General features: G+C 48.8%; 1 protein-coding gene across 1 annotated transcript in view; it reads left to right on the top strand.

Annotated features, from left to right (window-relative positions):
* The first annotated feature begins 13,805 nt into the window (after positions 1-13,805).
* Positions 13,806-17,884, top strand: part of CDKN2C (cyclin dependent kinase inhibitor 2C) — a 12,314-nt gene continuing 8,235 nt past the window's right edge. Inside the window, exon 1 of the mRNA XM_073593562.1 lies at positions 13,806-14,909. Within this exon, the coding sequence (XP_073449663.1) occupies positions 14,829-14,909 (81 nt within the window). The 5' untranslated portion in view covers positions 13,806-14,828. The remainder of the gene's footprint in view (positions 14,910-17,884) is intronic.

Raw genomic sequence — 17,884 nt, 5'->3', positions numbered from 1 at the left:
GTTGGCCATGCTGCAGCGGCTGCACACACAGCAGAGGGCCATCAATGAGTACCTATGTGACTATGGCACCAGGACAGGGTCAGGGGACCTTGGTTTTTTTCCCCCATGCCAGTGGGCTATGATCAGAAATGCATGCACTGTCCTGTCACCATTTGAGGAGGCCACAAGGATGGTAAGCAGTGATAGTGCATGCATCAGTGACACTGTCCCTCTTGTCCACCTGTTGGAGCACACGCTGCGTGGAATAATGGACAGGGCACTTGAGGCAGAACAGAGGTAGGAAGAGGAGGACTTCCTTACCTCTCAAGGCCCCCTTTATCCAGACAGTGTTCCTGCATGTCCGCCGATCACTCAGGAAGAGGAGGAGGAGGAGGATTGTGTCAGCATGGAGGTGGAGCCTGGCACTCAGCATCAGCAGCAGTCTTCAAGGTATCATTTACAGTCCAAAGAAACCCATGGACTTGTACGTGGCTGGGAGGAGGTGGCTGCGGATCATTTCGTCCTTAGTGACCCAGAGGACTCTGGACAGAATGCCTCAGCAAACTTACGCTGCATGGCCTCCCTGATCCTGCAAAGCCTGGATCCTTGTATTTGTGGTATCAAGGGGAGTGATGATTACTTGCTGGCAACCCTCCTTGATCCACGTTACAAGGGTAAGGTTGTGGACCTTACCTTGCTGTCGCAGGGGGAGCAGAGGATGAAAAAACTTCGGGAGGCCTTGCAGAAAGGTTTGTGCAACGCGTTTCCAGAGCCTGGGAGGTTACAATTTGCTGGTCCTCCTGGACAACGTGTTGCTGAGGCTTCATTCAGTCACAGAAGGAGCGGTGGAGAAGGTGGCCTTCTGACCGAGGCATTCAGACAATTTTTTAGTCCCCAGCCCCAAGGTCTGATCGGTTCCAGCAAACATCGCCAGCGTCTGATTAACATGGTGCAGGATTACCTAGGGGCAAGATCAGACTTGGACACCTTTCCCACCGAAAATCCTATGGGTTACTGGGTCTTGAGGATGGATCACTGGCCAGAGCTTGCACAGTATGCATTAGAGCTACTGGCCTGTCCTGCATCCAACATTATTTCAGAATGCATATTCAGTGCTGCTGGAGGCTTTGTAACCGATCACAGGGTGCGCCTGTCCACCGAATCGGTCAATCGGCTGACCTTCATAAAAATGAATCAGTCTTGGATCACCAGCTACCAAGCACCTGATGCTGATGTAATGATTGATTTTTTTTTTTATGTGAGATCCCTTCAAGACTGCCTATGCTGATGCTGAGTGACTATCCTGTTATGCTGAGTCACAATCCTCTTCCTCCTCAATTTTCATGCTGATAGCTTGTAAGAACATTTTTGGTTCTGGGCACCGCCACCAGTGCCCAAGGCCCAATTTCTCAGCCCCTGTTTAATAGGGGTGTATAATTACAATTTTGGATGCAATACTTTGCAGCAGGGCTCATTCCTGCGCTCCAACTATAGCATCTGTGAGGGGTTGCAGTGTTGTGGCAGTTTTTCTGCCCGTTTAACAGTGGTGTGTAATTACAATTTTTGATGCAATACTTTTCAGCAGGGCTCATTCCTGCGCTCCAACTAGAGTATCTGTGAGGGGTTGCAGTGTTGTGGCACCAGCACCAGTGCCCAATTTTTCAACCCCTGTTTAACAGGGGCGTTTAATTACAATTTTTGATGCAATACTTTGCAGCAGGGCTCATTCCTGCGCTCCAACTAAAGTATCTGTGAGGGGTTGCAGTGTTGTGGCACCAGCACCATTGCCCAAGGCCCAAATTTTCAGCCCCTGTTTAACAGGGGCGTATAATTACAATTTTTTTTTTCAAATAACAATTTTTATTAGGCATGAAGATATATACATACTTAGAACAATGGTGTTGCATATAACTAAATACAACTGGTGGACAACCAATCTGGTGATCAGTAAACTTTAGAGTATAATCATCCAAGTTCAGTAGTGTTGTAACACATTCCATGACACTTAAAACTGTCAACCAGCAGATATCGTTGTTGATCTGAATATAATCCAACATTATAAAAAAGGAAATAAGATAAAGGAGGAAAAAAGAAAAGAGGGAAAAGAAGGGGAGGGGGGAAGGGGGGGCTTAGCCGCCGGCCTAGGGTGATTCCTCCCGCCTGTGCCAGTCCTCCCAGACCTTGTCATGTGCCTCCAGTCTATTTTGTAGTCTAGCTGTCATTTTCTCCATTAGCTCTATGTCTTTTATTCTGGTATAGAGGTCTGTTTGAGTAGGTGGAATCTGTCTTTTCCAGTACAGGGCAACCAGGCATCTCGCTGCTGTAAGAACATGGCTAAGCAGTTTCCTGGAGTGTCGAGATATACGTAATCTGGACACTCCAAGAAGAAATAATTTCGGGGTTCTAGGAACCTGCACGCCCAACAGGCGATTCAGTAATGATTGCGTCTCCGTCCAGAAAGGAACTATTTTGGGACATGACAAGTAGATGTGATATAAGGTCCCCCTATCTTTCAGGCACCGCCAACATTTGTCCGAACTAGAAGGGTAAATGGCATGGAGGACATCAGGTGTCATATACCATAGAAAAAGGATTTTATAGGCGTTCTCCTTGTACAATGTACAGAGTGAACTCCTAGCTGCCTGAGACCAGATCGTCTTCCATGTAGATTCTGGAATCTCCTCGCCCAAAAACCTCTCCCATCGGAGCATGTAAGCGTGTTTACCCTGATCATTGATGTTGTATGAATTTAGTATCCGATAGATGTCGGATATTAGCCCACGTCTAGCCGAACCCTCCAGTATCAGGCCCTCAAAAGGAGTTGGGGCCGAGAACTGCAGATTCGGGGCTATTGATTGAGCATAGTGCCCAATCTGCAAATATCCATAAAACACTTGCCGCGGTAAGTCAAATTTTTTCTGGAGGTCTGTGAAAGAAAGCATGGATGCGCGTGCGCGTGCATGGATGCACCAAATGACCAAAATGGAACAGATCTCTTGTCGCCCACGGGGAAGACATCTGGTGTGTAAGACCTGCAGGCAACCTGGGGTTGTAGAGGAATGATGTGAGAAGTGAGCTCTCTGAGCACAGTTTATAGAGCCGTGATAATTTACGCCAGAGTGAACTGAGGTGGAGCATGGGGCCCAAAAGCTGAGTAGAATCTACCTTCACCATTGCATTCCATAGCATACTATTTGGATGGACTGGCGCCATCCATAGTTTTTCAATTTCTGTCCACCTATTGAAGGAACGTTGAGTGAACCAAGAGGCCAGGGCACGCAATTGGGTAGCTTGATAGTATTTAGTTAGGTCAGGAAAGGACAACCCGCCGTCCGATCGCGCCGCCTTCAAAACCGATTGTGATATTCTATGCCTCTTGTAATTCCAGACAAAGCGTATCAGATCTGCCTGGAGTTTCCTCAGTTCCGCCTGCGGTATTGGGATGGGAAGTGTTTGGAAAAGATAAAGCAGCTTCGGTAGGATAGCCGTCTTGACAGAAGCCATCTTCCCTAGTAGGGAAATATGATGAGCCTTCCATTTTTGTAGGCGGTCCCTTATAGTTTTAAAAAGGGGGGGATAATTGGCTCGGTATAAGGTGGAGTAAGAAGGAGTTATCTGAACACCCAAATATTTCAGGGATAATGTTTTCCAGTGGTAAGGAAAACATTGTTGCATATGTTGGGTTTCCTGTGTTGGGATATTAATGGGTAAAGCTTCGGATTTAGTTGCATTTATCTTGTAACCCAATAAATCTCTATATAGGTCGAGTTCAGCATGCAAGTTGGGAAGTGAAATCCTGGGCTGGGTCAGGGTGAGTTTAATATCGTCAGCAAACAGTGCTAACTTAAATTCCCTATCTCTCAGCGGGATCCCATGTATATTTGGGTTTTTTCAAATGGACGCCGCCAGAGGCTCTACACACAGCGCAAATAGTAGCGGTGAAAGCGGGCACCCCTGGCGGGTTCCATTCGTGATCGGGAAAGCCTGCGAAAAGGCAAAGGGAGTCTTTACCTGGGATGAGGGATTAGTGTACAGATGTCTAATAGCTTGCAAAAATGGACCCCGGAATCCCATGCAGTTCAACGTGGCGAACAGGAAGGACCATCCAAGGCGGTCAAAAGCTTTTTCTGCATCCAAGCCGAGGACTAACGCCTCCAGCTTATTCCTGTTCGCCACATCTATCAGGTCAATAATTTGTCTCGTATTATCCCCTGCCTGACGCAGGGGGACAAATCCCACCTGATCCTTGTGTATCAGAGAGGGAAGTATCAGGTTCAATCGAATCGAGAGGAGTTTAGTAAAGATTTTTAAATCAGAGTTTAGAAGTGCGATTGGCCTGTAACTGGCACATACTGAAGGATCTTTGTCAGGTTTGGGGATTAACGTGAGGAACGACCTCTGCATGTCCGCGGGAATAGTAGTTTTCTGAAAGAAGGCGTTAAACATCCCACACATTTGGGGCGGGAGAATCGGGAGAAATGCCTCATAGTACTCATAAGGGAGACCATCTGGCCCGGGGGATTTGTGTGAGGGCAAGATTTTAATAGTGGCCGTTAGTTCTTCCTCCGTGATTGGAGCATTGAGTGACATTAGGTCCGTCCCCTGGATTTTGGGAAGTCCACTATCCTCCAGATATTGTTGCATACGATCTTTCAAATCGGGAGGGAGCGGATCCTGGGGGATTTCAGGGTTATTATATAGGGTTGTGTAGAATTTCCCAAAGGCCCGAGCTATGTCTTGCGGGTGTGATAAAAGGGCCCCCTTTTTATCTTTAATTTGGTGAGGGGTGGACATGTGGGAGCGCTCGGATAGTTTACGCGCCAGAAGGGTATGGGCTTTGTTGCCTTTATCATAATATGTTTGTTTTAGCCGAAGCAGTGCCTTTTCCACCCGGCCCAGCACTAAGTCTCGGAGAGTGTTTCTGAGGCAAACCACTTTTTTAAGAAGAAGTAGGGATGGCGAGGTTTGCAATCAGAGTTCTAGAGCCTTAAGCTCTCTCTCAGCTTGAATTTTAGATGCCATCGCATTTTTCTTCATAGCCGAGGAGATCGCGATACACCTTCCCCTGAGGACTGCCTTGTGGGCCTCCCAGAGAATGGGGAGGGAGATTTCAGGGGTATTATTTTCTAAGAAATAGTTCTGCAAAGTTGTTTCTAGCTCCAGTTTAGACGGAGTATGTTGGAGGAGAAAGTTGTTTAACTGCCAATTACTGGGTTTGCGGGTAGGGGTGCCTATTTCTAGTGATATAATAACTGTGGCGTGATCGGACAAGGATATGGGTAGGATCTGAGCTGTTTTGGTAGCCTGTAAAGTGGCATTGTTAACGAAAAAATAATCTAAGCGGGAATGTGTACGGTGGGGAGCAGAAAAGAATGTGTATTGTCTATCTCCCGGGTGTAACGCCCGCCATTCATCGAATAGGGCATGTCGTCTAGTTAATTGACAAAATAACTTGGAGTCACGGGCAGCTCGGGTCTGAGGGGTTGTAGGATTAATCACGTGGCGGTCTAGACCTACCGAGTGAACCAAGTTAAAATCTCTGCCAATGATCAGATAATCATTGGGTAACCTAAACAGGCGTGAAAGGACCTTGGATAGGAAGTGTATCTGATGGGTGTTAGGAGCGTAGATATTACAGATAGTTACCGCCTGCGTTTGCCACTGACCTCTCAGAATTATATAGTGTCCCCTTGGATCAATTAAGGACTCGGAGCATTTAAAAGGAGAGCCTCTTTTAAAAAGGATGGCCACACCCGCTCGTTTGCAGGAGCTAAAAGCCTGATAAACCTGGGGGTATTGTTTAGATGCAAAGGTGAAGGCGTCTCCCCTGTTAAAATGTGTTTCTTGCAACAGAGCTACGTCTGCCCCAGATCGCCTGAGCTCCCCCAACGGCAGATGTCTTTTTTTGTTTGAATTCAAACCATGGACATTAAACGACATGAGCCTAGCCATGATCACTGGTGTATGTGTGCACTCGATTACTTAACTTATCCAGCTGTGATTTCTCCACGAGATCCACGAAGCGAGGAGATCCGAACATGAGATGCGACCAAGTGACCGTCCCAGACCGACAGCGAGCCAGGAAGGAGAAAGGGGTAGGAAGGGGAGAGAGGAAGAAAAATAAGGAGGGAAAAAAGAGAAAAAGGAGAGAATTGGTTATTAACATTTTAAATAGGAATAAGCATAAGAATAAGGGCCCAGTCCGGGGGGGCATAGTGAACCACACAGAGCAAAATCAACTATGTTTAAGTTCTCAAAACAAGGTAACGAGGGGGAACTTTAGTAAGGTAAACCTCTAGGGGGACTAGTGATCAGAGGGACCACCACTGACAAGTCTCCAGAAAAAAGCGCCCAATAATGAAAACTAAGTGATAGGCGGGGGGGGCCTTGGGGGAATGCAAATAACTGAGATGAGAGGGGCAGGAGTGGGGAGCAAGGCAGTCATCCTTTTTTGGATTTAGGTTTGGTAGGCCCTCTGGGAGAGTCCTGGTCCCTAGGGCATTTAGTTGGTGGGATCTTCTGCCAGACCACGGGAGGTGGCGTTGGCGAGTCCACCAAGTTTCATTCATGTAGACAAGGGACGGGGATCTCCAGGGTGTCACAAAAGTTATCCAGGTCTTCAGGGAAGCGTAGTACTGCTGATTTTCCCTGCCAGCGAGCAGTGAGGCTGAAGGGGAATCCCCAGCGGTATGTTATATCATTTTCTTGAAGCAAAATGAGCAGGGGTTGGAGCAGTCTGCGTTTCTGCAAAGTGATCCAGGAAAGGTCTGGAAATAGCTGGACTTGCGTGTTTTCAAAGAGCACTTTCTTTGTGATGCGGGCTTTGTGCATGATGTCCTCCTTCAGGGGGAAGGAGTGGACCCTGCATATGACAACTCGGGGCCTGGAGACGGGCCCTTTAGGACGCAGGGCGCGGTGAGCATGGTCCATTTCAATGGGTTTGTTTGGGGGGTCTCCCAGGAGGTCATTAAATAAGAGTTGCAGGGGTTCATGGAGGTCTTCGGGTCCCTCTGACTCAGGTAGGCCCCTGACTCGGATGTTATTTCTGCGCCCCCAATTGTCCAAATCTTCAATATGGTGTTGCATGTTCCGGAGCATTATGTGATGATCGGCCCCCTGCACTTGAGTGCGATGTACCGCCAATTTGGTCTCTTGGATTTCCTCCTCCGCCATCTCCATCCTGTCTGATAAATGTTTAAGGTTGGTATGTATTATTTGGATTTCCGCCCGACAGGCAGATTTAACTTCCTCAATGAGGAGTTTAAAGTCCTCCTTGGTAGGGATAGCTTGAAGGCAGTCTTGCCATGAGGTGGACTGCTGGAGGCGCGGGGTATGACCCCTATGGTGTTGTGGGCTGCGTGGTGGGGAGGATTCCCTTTGAAGTATAGGGGGGGTGCAGGTTTCCGAGAGTCCCAAAACTGCAGTTGGGGATCCCCCTCGTCTCCCCATGAAGGCCTCTGTGAATAAGAGGGGGGCCCCCTTCCTGGACATCCATAGGGATCAGGGTCGGCGAACTTGCCACCTGGGCGTATGATTTTAACTGACTTGTCCCTTGTTCTGTGGGCCTGGAGGCACTGTGATGGGCTTGCCTCTGTGGCTGGGGAGAGTCGGGGGGGACCGAACACTGGCTTGGGGGTGCATCCTCCATATTGTGCCTCTGGTAGATGTCCCTGGACCCATATTCCCTCTGGGTCTGGCAGTGGGGGGAAATCACTGGGTTGCAATGAGGGTATGGGAGATGCCGCTTCTCCCAGGGATAAGGATGGGTCAGACACTGAGCGCAGCAGCTGCGGGAAGGCCTGTGAGCACTGCTTGTAAGAGGCTTCAGTGAGGCCTTGTAGAGTGTCCTGGGGTGTACACCGATGCTTCCTTTGTGCTGGGAGAGGCAGGGGTGGACTCACCGCTGCTGATCCCCTGCTCATCGGTCCCTCCGTCTCCCGCTCCAGATCCGCTGCACGTTGGGGTAGTGGAGGCGATGCCGAGCTCTGCTGTAGCGGCTGCCTCATGGAGGAGGAAGGAGCCATCGGCGCCATCTTGTCCCGCTCGTCCTCGGACATGGAGGGTGTTTTAAAATACTCGCGGAGGGTTGCAGTGGAGCCGGATGGCAGCTGGGACGATCCCCTGGGCTTGGAGGATCTGGTTCTCCTGCTGCCTCCCATAAAATGTAGCTGAAAATCCCCCTTTTAGGCCTTAAAGCTGTGGGCTAGTGGAGAGCTGAGAGTTTAAGCGTCCATGTAGGGCAACTTCCGGTCACGCCCCCAATAATTACAATTTTTGATGCAATACTTTGCAGCAGGGCTCATTCCTGTGCTCCAACTATAGCATCTGTGAGGGGTTGCAGTGTTGTGGCACCAGTGCCTAAGGCCCAATTTTTCTGCCCTTGTTCAACAAGGACATGTAATTACAATTCTTAATCTAATATTTCCCAGCAGGGCCCATTCCTGCGCCCACCAAGAGTAACTGTGAGGGCTTACAGTGTTGTGGCAACACCACCACCACCAAAGGCCCAATTTTTCTACCACTGTTCAACAAGAGCATGTAATTACAAATCTTGATCTAATATTTCAAAGCACAGCCCGTTCCTGCGCCCACCAAGAGTAACTGTGAGGGTGTACAGTGTTGTGGCAACACCAACACCTAGGGCCCCAATTTCTGCAGAGTATATAGGGCAGGCCCCTACTTTCAAACATCCAACTTACAAATGACTCCTACTTGCAAACGGAAGGAGACAACAGGAAGTGAGATGAAATCTACCCCTAGGAAGGGAAATTCTCTCCTGTAATGCCGCGTACACACGACCGGACTTTACGGCATACTTGGTTCAGCGGATTTTTCGACTGACTTTGCCATGGACTTTCCAAATGAACGGACTTGCCTACACACGATCAACCAAAGTCCGACAGATTCTTACGTGATGACGTACGACCAGACTAAAACAAGGAAGTTCATAGCCAGTAGTAGCCAATAGCTGACCTAGCGTCGTTTTTTCCCCGTCGGACTAGCATACAGACGAACGGACATTTCGACCGGACTCGAGTACGTCGAAAAGATTTGAAACGTTTCATTTCTAGGTCCGTCAAACTTCTGGGGGAAAAGAGCCCACACACGATTGAATTGTCCGACGGACTCCGGTCCGCCGAACCAAGTATGCCCTAAAGTCTGCTCGTGTGTATGCGGCATAAGAGTTAATATGGGAAAAAACGTGTCTCCTCTTCACTGATGCTTTATCACCAATCCTTGTTTCACTAAAACCCCCAAATTTTCAAAAAACATTTGTCATTGGGACAGAAAGTGAGGTGAAATCTTCTGAAGAGGTGCACAGACAGCAAAACAAATGTTACAGGGGTGATAACCCTTCCCTATGTTTTCCAAAAAGCTTATTTAAAAATAGATTTTTTGGCTGGAGCTACACTTTAAAAATGTACCAGTTCAAAATTACAGACTCTAATTAACAACAAACCTACAGTCCCTGTCTTGTTTGCACCATCTGTATACTGCGGTTCAGAGTATATAGGGCCTGGGGGCCCCACGCCTTTCCTTTTTTTAATTTGGGTGTGGGGTTCCCCCTAATATCCATACAAGACCCAAAGGGCCTGGTAATGGACTGGGGGGGGGGTACCCATGCCGTTTGTCTCACTGACTTTCATCTATATTGCCGGGACCCGACATTACAGTAAAGCCGCAAGCAGTTTTAAATTACTTTTATTCCTTTAAAAATGTCATTTTGTGCAGGGACTGTTCTAAGCACGGGAAACACGCGCCACTTTACAGGCATACTATAGACACCCCCCAGGTACGATATTTAAAGGAATATCTCACTGATATAAAGGTGAAGAGTTTGGGACTGATCTGAGTGCTGAAAGTGAGGGGTTTGGGACTGATCTGGGGGCTGAAGGTGAAGGGTTTGGGACTGATCTGGGGGGTGTAGATAAAGGTTTTGGGCTGATATGAAGGTACAGGCTTTGGGGCTGATATGAAGGTACAGGCTTTGGGGCTGATCTGAAGGTGAAGGGTTTGGGACTGATCTGAAGGTGCATGGTTTGGGTCTGATCTGAAGGTGAAGGGTTTGGGACTAAACTGTCGGTGCAGGGTTCTGCGTCTGATCTGAGGTTTGATGGTGAAGGGTCTGGGGCTGATTTGAAGGTGCAGGGTTTGGGGCTGATCTGAAGGTGCAGGGTTTGGGGCTGATCTCAAGGTGCAGGGTTTGGGGCTGATCTCAAGGTAAAGGGTTTGGAACTGATCTGAAGGTGAGGGGATTGGGGCTGATCTGAGGGTGCAGGGTTTGGGACTGATCTGAGGGCTGAAGGTGCAGAGTTTGGGGCCAATCTGAAGGTGAAGGGTTTAGGACTGATCTGAGGGCTGAAGGTGCAGGGTTTAGGGCAGATATGAAGGTGAAGGATTTGAGACTGATCTGAGGGCTGAAAGTGCAAGGTTTGGGATTGATCTGAGGGCTGAAGGTGAAGGGTTTGGGAATGATCTGAGGGATAAAGGTGAAGGGCTTGGGGCTGATCTGATGGTGCAGGGTTTTGGGCTGATCTGACAGTGCAGGGTTTGGGACTCATCTGAGGCTTGAAGGTGAAGGTTTTGGGGCTGATCTGAAGGTGCAGGGTTTGGGGCTGATTTGAAGGTGCGGGGTTTGGGCTGATCTCAAGGTAAAGAGTTTGGAACTGATCTGAAGGTGAGGGGTTTGGGACTGATCTGAGGGCTGAAGGTGAAGGGTTTGGGGCTGACCTGAAGGTGAAGGGTTTGGGGCTGATCTCAAGGTGGATAAAGGGTTTGGAACTGATCTGAAGGTGAGGGATTTGGGGTTGATCTAAGGGTACAGGGTTTGGGACTAATCTGAGGGCTGAAGGTGCAGGGTTTGGGGCTGATCTGAGGTTTGATGGTGAAGGGTTTGGGGCTGATTTGAAGGTGCAGGGTTTGGGGCTGATCTCAAGGTAAAGGATTTGGAACTGATCTGAAGATGAGGGGATTGGGGCTGATCCGAGAGTCCGGGGTTTGGGACTGATCTGAGGGCTGAAGGGGAAGGGTTTGGGGCTGACCTGAAGGTGAAGGGTTTGGGGCTGATCTGAAGGTTTATAAAGGGTTTGAAACTGATCTGAAGGTGAGGGGTTTGGGGCTGATCTGAGGGTCCAGGGTTTGGGACTGATCTGAGGGCTGAAGGTGCAGGGTTTGGGGCTGATCTGAGGTTTGATGGTGAAGGGTTTGGGGCTGATTTGAAGGTGCAGGGTTTGGGGCTGATCTCAAGGTAAAGGATTTGGAACTGATCTGAAGGTGAGGGGATTGGGGCTGATCTGAGGGTCCAGGGTTTGGGACTGATCTGAGGGCTGAAGGTGCAGGGTTTGGGGCTGATCTGAGGTTTGATGGTGAAGGGTTTGGGGCTGATTTGAAGGTGCAGGGTTTGGGGCTGATCTCAAGGTAAAGGATTTGGAACTGCTCTGAAGATGAGGGGATTGGGGCTGATCCGAGAGTCCGGGGTTTGGGACTGATCTGAGGGCTGAAGGGGAAGGGTTTGGGGCTGACCTGAAGGTGAAGGGTTTGGGGCTGATCTGAAGGTTTATAAAGGGTTTGGAACTGATCTGAAGGTGAGGGGTTTGGGGCTGATCTGAGGGTCCAGGGTTTGGGACTGATCTGAGGGCTGAAGGTGCAGGGTTTGGGGCTGATCTGAGGTTTGATGGTGAAGGGTTTGGGGCTGATTTGAAGGTGCAGGGTTTGGGGCTGATCTCAAGGTAAAGGATTTGGAACTGATCTGAAGGTGAGGGGATTGGGGCTGATCTGAGGGTCCAGGGTTTGGGACTGATCTGAGGGCTGAAGGTACAAGGGTTGGGGCTGATCTGAAAATGAAAGGTTTGGGACTGATCTGAGGGATGAAGGTGAAGGGTTTTGGACTGATCTGAAGGTGCAGGATGAGATCTGAAGGTGCAGGGTTTGGGGCTAATCTGAGTAAGTCTGACCCTTGTGGGTCGGTTGCTCGGCTGCCCCATGTGGTGTCCATGGAGTGATGTTGCGGACAGGTGCAGTCCCGCTGTCAGTACAGTAGGGGGCGGAGCTCCGGTCTATGAATGTCAGTGTTTGTATTCTTGGTGTCCGTTGTGATACATTGTATCCTTTCACATCCCACATTAAAACATTCCCGGCAATCTCATGTATCGCTCTGCTTCCTCCTATAGAGATCACCCTGGGGATCGGCGCGGCGCGCGCTGCCCGCTGATGCAGGACGTTGATTGGACGAGGAGGATGGCAGGTCGGGGAATCGGTCACGGGCTTCCTTAAATTTGCGCCGTTGAAGTGGGCGTGGCCCGGGAGGGGATTTGACGTGTGGGCGGGGTCAGAAGAGAGCGCTCTTTTTTTTTTCTTTTCAAAAAAAGCCGAAGAAGAAAAACCGGCAGAGAGCGAGAGAGAGGAGAGGAGAGGGTGATGGGGGAGGGGAAAGGGTGACAGAGGGGGGAGGGAAGATAGAAGGGGGAGGGGGTGTAAGGTATAGAATTGGGCTCTATGAGAAGTGAGAAGAGCTGACATTGCACACAGAATGGGGGGGAGCATAATATAGGGGGGGGGGGGGGGGGACACACAGAGATGACAGGAAGGAGAGTGCAGGGACAGTGAGGAGAGGAGATGTCACTGGGGGGGGGGGGGGGGGCAGTGTTAATGGGGAGAGGAGAGGAGATGTCACATGGGGGAGATTTAGTGTCAGTGGGGAGAGGAGATGTCACATGGGGGGTGCAGTGTCAGTGGGGATAGGAGATGTCACATGGGGGGTGCAGTGTCAGTGGGGAGAGGAGATGTCACATGGGGGGTGCAGTGTCAGTGGGGAGAGGAGATGTCACATGGGGGGTGCAGTGTCAGTGGGGAGAGGAGATGTCACATGGGGAGTGCAGTGTCAGTGGGGAGAGGAGATGTCACATGGGGGGTGCAGTGTCAGTGGGGAGAGGAGATGTCACATGGGGGGGGGGGGTGCTGTGTCAGTGGGGAGAGGAGGGGAGGTGTCACATGGTGGGGGGGGGGGCGTGCAGTTTGGAAGAGAAGAGGAGTTTGGTATGGGGTCTAGAGAAGAGATGTCATGGCTGAGAGAAAAGCGGACGTGTAGGAAGGGGAGTGTAATGACAGCGCAGATAGAAGGAGAATAATATATATAGAAGAAATGTGCTGATGGAGAGGAGAGGGGTCCAGTTGCAATAGTGACAGCAGAGGATGACAGATGATGGCAGATGATTACAGATGACAGCAGAGGATGACAGATGATGGCAGATGACAGCAGATGATTACAGATGACAGCAGAGGGTGACAGATGATTAGAGATGACAGCACAGGGTGACAGATGATTATAAATGAGAGCAGAGGTTGACAGATGACAGCAGAGGGTGACAGATTATTACAGATGACAGCACAGGGTAACAGATGATTATAAATGACAGCAGAGGGTGACAGATGACAGCAGAGGGTGACAGATGATTATAGATGACAGCAGAGGGTGACAGATGATTGTAAATGACAGCAGAGGGTGACAGATGACAGCAGTGGATGACAGATGATTATAAATGACAGAAGAGGATGACAGATTACAGATGACAGCAGAGGGTGACAGATGACAGCAGAGGGTGACAGATGATTATAGATGACAGCAGAGGGTGACAGATGATTGTAAATGACAGCAGAGGGTGACAGATGATTATAAATGACAGCGCAGGGTAACAGATGATTACAGATGACAGCAGAGAGTGACAGGGTGCCGGAAGAAATGAGAGATGGGAAGGAGTAGAGGACTGGGAGAGATGGATCCTGGGTGCAGAGGGAATAATCGGGGTACAGGGAGGGAGGGAGGGAGGGGGGTCACCGCTGGGTACATAATGTCACTACAGGAAGTGTGGAGTCGTGGATTGGTGACAGGGGGACGGTGCGGCTCCTCAGGGGTTAATCAGTGAACTGCTGTCACGTCTAACGGTTATTTGTGAGGGATGGAGGGAGGAACATCACATGGAGGCTGAGACCTCCACATTATCGAAGAGCCGGGCTCAGCAGGATCTTTATGATAATGTGGCCTCTACACCGACCTGATCTGAGCTCTACTAAGGCCACTTACTGTACTGGAGGTCACATATTCAAAGCTTGAAGTCTTCCGTCAACTAACTGCAGATCGCCTGCATGATGTACTGAGATCATACTGGAGGCTGCTACTTACCGTATTGGAGGCTCTCTACTTACCTTGTTGGAGGTTCTCTGCTTTCCTTGTTGAATTATCTCTTCTGATCATATTGGAGGCATTCTACCGACTGTATTCTACCAACTGATCATATTGGAGACTCCCTAATGATCATATTGGAGGCTCTCTACTGATCATATTGGAGGCTGTCTACTGATCATATTGGAGGCTCTCTACTGATTATATTAGAGGCTCTCTACTGATCATATTGGAGGCTGTCTACTGATCATATTGGAGGCTCTACTGATCATATTGGAGGCTCTACTGATCATATTGCCGGTTGTCCCACTTACCTGCTGCAAGTTCTTCTACTTACTGCTTTGAATGTACTACAAAAGTTCACCTACTTATGGTGCTACCGGTCACCTATTTACTCTCTACTGGAGGTCACCTGCCCCACTGGAAGTTTTCCACTTCTTGCCCTGGAGGCTATATATGGATGTTAAAAACTGACCTCCATAACCCCTTCCATGGATCCTTCATGTGAAATCTGTAGATGAATCTTCTGCTGGAGGTAGTTTTGGTCTTTAGAAGGAGAGTCTACACTTCCTGGAGGTTGCATCATCATCATCACATCACTGGAGGCTAAATAATTCAACGATCTGGAGGCTAAATGTGTGGGCGGAAAAAAAAAATGTTGTGCTGACTGATGTCTGGAAGCCACAAAACGTTTCTACATTGTGGACCAATCATGGTGGACAATCCCTTCAAATCCCACCAGGGGCTCACAGTAAGTCAGATGGCATTATTTACACTTATCTGAGATAAACGGGAGAGATGAGAATTGTAGGACAGATCTGGAGGGTTTATACAATCTGGAGGGTCCATATAATCTGGGGGGGGGGGGGGGGGGCATACAATCTGCAGGGTCCATAAAATATGCAGGGTCCGTACAACCTGGAGGGTCCATACAATCTGGAGAGTCCATACAATCTGGAGAGTCCATACAATCTGGAGTTGTATGTAGTGAACAAATAGATCCAGATTTTTGCAAATTGAAGTAGTTACCTATGGCAAGCAATGGATGTCACTGGTTGCTACAGGAAACTATGCTTTGCGCCATTTTTGCCCCTTGCACTACACAGCTGATGGTAGTTCTAAAAGATATTAAACAATTAGATTGCATAGTATACAGTCACCTTAGGTCACAATACATGTTACAATCTGACCATACAATCTTCATAAACTCCACTTTATATGGACCAAAACTATGTGATATGAACACCGTATACCTGATTTATCCAAACATTTTGTATCCAGCCATGCAGGCTCTTGCACCACAAAGGTCATGCTACAATCAGATTGCATAGAGTATGTTCAGGTTTTAATCTGTCAAAACAGCAACATTTACCCACCACTCTATAATCTGAGGTCCTCCCTAAATAAACCATCTATAAGTCATATCTAGTCAATTGGACCAGATAGAAGATCAGATCTAATTATATGTGGCCTGTATTCATGGAGTCATTTATTTATTCATAACTGCGCTCATGTGCACATTGTACAATCTCCTTCAGATCTCCCTTGGCCTTCGTAGTGCAGAGAGCCTGCCTGATTGGATACAAAATGATTAGATAAATCAGGTAGGTACCTATATAGTATAGTTTTGGTTAATCTAAAGTTGATTTTGTGACAGGTGTATGGTAACCTAAAGATGACTGTACAACAGGGCCTGGACAAGGGGTGGGCAGGAGGTACAGCTGCCCTGGATACTGTGGTATCATGTGAGTTGGGGGGCATCACAAAGAGATTGAGGGGAGGGGATTTGTGTTAGGAGGGGGAATTTGGGGGGCAGCAGGGGGTAAAAATTGTTATAAGGGGGGGCAATTTGGTGGGTAGTGCTAGGAATGGGGATTTAGGGGGATTTGTGTTGGGGGGGGGGAGGATTTGTGCTGGGATGGGGGGGGTTGTGCTAAAAGAGATATGGTAAAGGGGGGACATTTTTTTTGGGGGGGGGGGCTAGTAGGGATGAATGGGGGGTGTTTGTGCTAGGGGGGAATTTGAGGGGGGTGATTAGTGCTAGAAGGGGGGATTGGGAGTAGGGGGAATTTGTGCTGGATTTGGAGTGTGGGGAGAGGATGTGTACTCAGAGGGGAAATTTTAGGGATTTGAAGCAGTGGGGGGGAGTTGCTGACACAACCCCCCCCCCCATTAGCAATTGATTAATACAGGTCACACACACACATATATATATATATATCTAGATATATATATCTAGATATATATATATATATATCTAGATATATATCTATCTATCTATAGATATATATGATATATATATATGTGTGTGTGTGTGTGTGTGTGTGTGTAATGCAAGGGCCTGCCTGATTTGGATACAAAATAATTGGTGACTGTACACTATACAATCTGATTGTTCTACCTCCTTCAGATCTACCATCGACTATGTAGTGCAACTGGTTAATACAGGCCACATATATGTATATCTAAGTATTGCAAGGATGAATGGATATAAATTGATTGTATAGATTAGGTAGCTCCTCATATTGCTCTGATTTTACAGAGATTGTATGGGCAGATTGTAAGGTGTATGGTGGCTCTAAAATTAATGAGGGAATCTTATTTGATTCTTTCATTTTTGGACATGTGATTTTTTTTTTACATTTTTTTTCTGCCTCCAAACTCCAATTAGAAATATGAACCAGAACGTTAAACTCAAAATATGCCTCTTAACATCCTAATGTGCATAGACACATTGGGTAACATTGAGCTGCTTCTACAGGCAGAAAACAAAACTCCCGTTGAAGCAATGTTTTTTTTATGCCAGTGTGCATGAAGTCTGAGGAGAATGAGATGGGTGTAAAGTGGGTGACAGGAGTCAGGTCCTGCAGGCTGGAGGAGGGGAGTGGAGGGAGGGAGGAATGGATGGATGGATGGAGCAGGAGGACAGAACCATGTAGAAGGGGAAGAGGAGATTGCACAGAGGAGAGGGATGGAGGGAGGGGTGGATGGAGGGAAGGAGGGATGGATGGAGGGATGGATGGATGGATGTACACAGACAGGTAGAAGGGGAAGAGGAGAGGAAATCGCACAGAGGAGGGGAGTGGAGGGAGGGAGGGATGGATGGATGGACACAGACAGGTAGAAGAGGAAGAGGAGAGGAAATCGCACAGAGGAGGGGAGTGGAGGGAGGGAGGGATGGATGGATGGGGGAGGGATGGATGGAGACAGTCAGGTAGGAGAGGAGAGGAGATTGTACAGAGGAGGGGAGTGGATGGATGGAGACAGCCAGGTAGAAGAGGAGAGGAGATTGAACAGAGGAGGGGAGTGGAAGGAGGGATGGATGGATGGGTGGACACAGCCAGGTAGAAGAGGAGAGGAGATCGCACAGAGGAGGGGAGTGGAAGGAGGGATGGATGGACACAACCAGGTAGAAGAGGAGAGGAGACTGCACAGAGGAGGGGAGTGGAAGGAGGGATGGATGGATGGACACAGCCAGGTAGAAGAGGAGAGGAGACTGCACAGAGGAGGGGAGTGGAAGGAGGGATGGATGGATGGATGGATGGATGGATGGATGGGTGGACACAGCCAGGTAGAAGAGGAGAGGAGATCGCACAGAGGAGGGGAGTGGAAGGAGGGATGGATGGATGGATGGATGGATGGACACAGCCAGGTAGAAGAGGAGAGGAGACTGCACAGAGGAGGGGAGTGGAGGGAGGGATGGATGGACACAACCAGGTAGAAGAG

The sequence above is a fragment of the Aquarana catesbeiana genome, linkage group LG07 (genome assembly GCF_042186555.1).
Source record: "Aquarana catesbeiana isolate 2022-GZ linkage group LG07, ASM4218655v1, whole genome shotgun sequence".
Taxonomy (NCBI): Eukaryota; Metazoa; Chordata; class Amphibia; order Anura; family Ranidae; genus Aquarana; species Aquarana catesbeiana.
Note: the sequence above shows the minus strand (reverse complement) of the source record. Positions and strands in the feature narration are given on the sequence as shown.